Below are 2,634 nucleotides of genomic sequence, written 5' to 3'. Positions count from 1 at the left end.
GCAGAGAGTGCTTTTGCATCGCGCCTGGACCAGCGCTGTGACCACCTCCGTGGAGCGCATGGAGGTGGATCCACCTCCGGATGAGCCCATGGAGGTGGATCCCCCTGCGGCACAGCTGGCCTGGCACCACACCACTGTGCCAGGCCCCGCATTGGCACCATCACAGCTCCACCGCCGCTAGTCCAGGCTCTCGGCTCCCTACCCGCTGCGCGGCCCCCGCCCCCAGCATTAGCTGGGTGGCATTATTTTCCATCAGCTCCTCCTCCGAGCCTCCTGGGGAGCCAAGTTCTCCTCTTCCCATTTAAATGCTGCAGGAGTTGTATTTTAGTTGTTTTTGTTGTTGATTCTAGTGTTTAGTGTTAGGAGTAGATTATTGTTTGTATTTTAGAGTTAGGCATAGGTTACTTGTAGTGTTTTAGTGTTAGGCATAGGTTCCTGTTCATACTTGACAGTTAGGGGTAGATTGCTCGTGTCAAGTGGCAGTGAGCAGCGCTCACTCGGTAAGCACACGCCTAACTGATGTCCGAAGACATGAGTGCGAGTGCCGTGAGCACGGAGGCCCGATGGCAGCTTGGATTAATTGAATTTCCAGCTTGTGACTTTTGTGTTGCAGACCGTCGAGGAGCAGAGTGTGAGTGGCTGCGACATTGCGTTGGGCCTCAGGGGAACAGTGTGTGACTGTGTCTCGAGCATCCTGCGTGGCCGTTGCCAGGTAGGTGTGCCTTCCTTTGCAGTAAGCAGTGCTTAGGCGTGTGCCCAGCTCATCCCCCTGTGGTCAGCTTTCTGCGTGCTTTATTGATGTGCTTGGTGCCGTACGGCACAGCAGCAGCAGCAGCAAGACCGTGAACACGTACGTACCCAGGTAGATGCAAATGTGCAACTGCTGGTATGAATAATATTGTTGTTAGTGTTCATGAGATGTCATGCATGTGCGATCAAGCTCAGGGAGAAGTTGATTCTTGCCTGTTCAGCTCTTGCTGAAATACAAGTTTGGCGTCCCTCCTTGTGGTTGGGTCAGAAGACCAAGGATATCTTGACAGCACGTCTCTGAGTCAGGCTGGGAGTTTTTGCTAGCCGGAGGTCACACCATCGGGGCGCACGAATGGAATGATGGCTCTGGTTTTCCCCCTTGTAGAAAGCAGCCTCCTGGAGAGCAGCAGAGCAGCAGGCTGTCTGCGCTATGGCCGCTGAGCTGCATTTCTCGCCCCCTGAGACCCCCGAGCCCACGCTGATGGAGAACGTGCTGCGCTACGGCCTCTACTTTGGAGCCGTTTTCCAGCTTCTGTGCGTGTGGGCCATAACCCTGCCAGTTCCCAAGTGCCCAGAGACAGTAAGTAGCGCTCTGTTTGCTAGAGGTTGATAGAAATGCTGAGGAAATGGGCTGGGAGCGAACAAACTGGAGCCGTTGCCTACGGTAGCGCGCCCCGGCATTGCTGAGAGTGCGGCAGTTTGTTCTGTGCTTCGTTTGGTGTGCGTGCTGTTCCTGGTGGCACGCAAGGAGCCTGGAGGTGCAAGCTCATCTTATCGTGCTGCTGCTGCTGTGAGCGCCAGGCAGGGCGTCCCCCTGTGCAGGGACTGCCTTGCAGGAAAGGCCTGTAGACTGTAGGTTACGTGGGATTTTTGGGAAGAAGACAGAGGTGGAGTTTCTGTTATGCCCTGATGTCAGGAAGGCAATTTGCAGCACTGGCACACAATCCTGCCCAGTCAGGTGACTTGAGCTCCCAAAGTGAGCTGTGGGGCAATTGTCAGAAAGTTTCCTGACTGTTTGTGAATTGATTCCTGTAGGACTGGGACGGCTTGGAGTCTAAGACTTGGGAGACGGTGAAGAAACCAAAGGCAAGTGCTGTACAGCTAAGCAAGAAAGCCAAGAAGGAAAGCAAAAAGAAACGGTGAGGGCTTGAGCGATAAGCCTCAAAGGCCAAAGGAAGCAGCAGGAATGCTTGCTGAGAGGTGCTCCAAAGGCAGAGGACTGTACGTCTGGTTTTGTGGCGTGGCCGTGCTTTCCCTTGCCCGGACATTGGAGAGGACCTGAGGAAGCTGGAAGGGCTTCTGATGCGTGACAAACAAATCGGACTTTGCCTGTGCGATCCCTCTAGTTCTCTAGAACCTCTGTGCTAGCCCTCTAAGTCCTAAGTTCTATCCCCGCCCTCTAATTTCTAAGTAATATCCCGGCCCTCTAAGTTCTAAGTTCTCTCCCCTGCTTTCTAAGTTCTAAGTTCTATCCCCGCCCTCTAAATTCTAAGTTCTATCCCCGCCCTCTGAGTTCTAAGTTCTGTCCCCTGCACTCTAAGTTCTAAGTTCTAAGTTCTATCCCCGCCCACGAAGTTCTACGTTCTATCCCCTGCGCTCTAAGTTCTAAGTTCTAAGTTCTATCCCCGCCATCTAAGTTCTAAGTTCTATCCCCTGCGCTCTAAGTTCTAAGTTTTAAGTTCTATCCCCTGCGCTCTAAGTTCTATGTTCTAAGTTCTATCCCTGCCCTCTAAGTTCTAAGTTCTATCCCCTGCGCTCTAATTTCTAAGTTCTAAGTTCCAGCCCCGCCCTCTAAGTTCTAAGTAATATCCCCGCCCTCTAAGTTCTAAGTTCTCTCCCCTGCCGTCTAAGTTCTAAGTTCTATCCCCGCCCTCTAAGTTCTAA

General features: G+C 52.7%; 1 protein-coding gene across 1 annotated transcript; it reads left to right on the top strand.

Moving 5' to 3' along the window:
- Positions 1-614: 614 nt before the first annotated feature.
- Positions 615-2,081, top strand: LOC122190864 (protein MANBAL-like). Its single transcript, XM_042890982.1, has 3 exons — positions 615-712; positions 1,136-1,330; positions 1,786-2,081. Exons 2-3 carry the CDS (start codon positions 1,181-1,183, stop codon positions 1,891-1,893), a joined length of 258 nt encoding a protein of 85 aa, XP_042746916.1. The 5' UTR covers positions 615-712; positions 1,136-1,180; the 3' UTR covers positions 1,894-2,081.
- The last annotated feature ends 553 nt before the right edge of the window (positions 2,082-2,634 follow it).

This window comes from Lagopus leucura, unplaced genomic scaffold (assembly GCF_019238085.1).
Source record: "Lagopus leucura isolate 7727_CA_CO unplaced genomic scaffold, USGS_WTPT01 34400-0_obj-0_obj, whole genome shotgun sequence".
NCBI lineage: Eukaryota > Metazoa > Chordata > Aves > Galliformes > Phasianidae > Lagopus > Lagopus leucura.
The sequence above is the reverse complement of the archived record's forward strand: the minus strand, read 5'-3'. Positions and strand labels throughout refer to the sequence as shown.

Bases quoted from the DNA above. Each gene is read 5' to 3' on its own strand.
- LOC122190864 (XM_042890982.1), top strand. From the start codon at position 1,181: ATGGCCGCTGAGCTGCATTTCTCGCCCCCTGAGACCCCCGAGCCCACG. The intron at 1,331-1,785 runs GTAAGTAGCGCT...TGATTCCTGTAG, and splicing joins TTCCCAAGTGCCCAGAGACA to GACTGGGACGGCTTGGAGTC.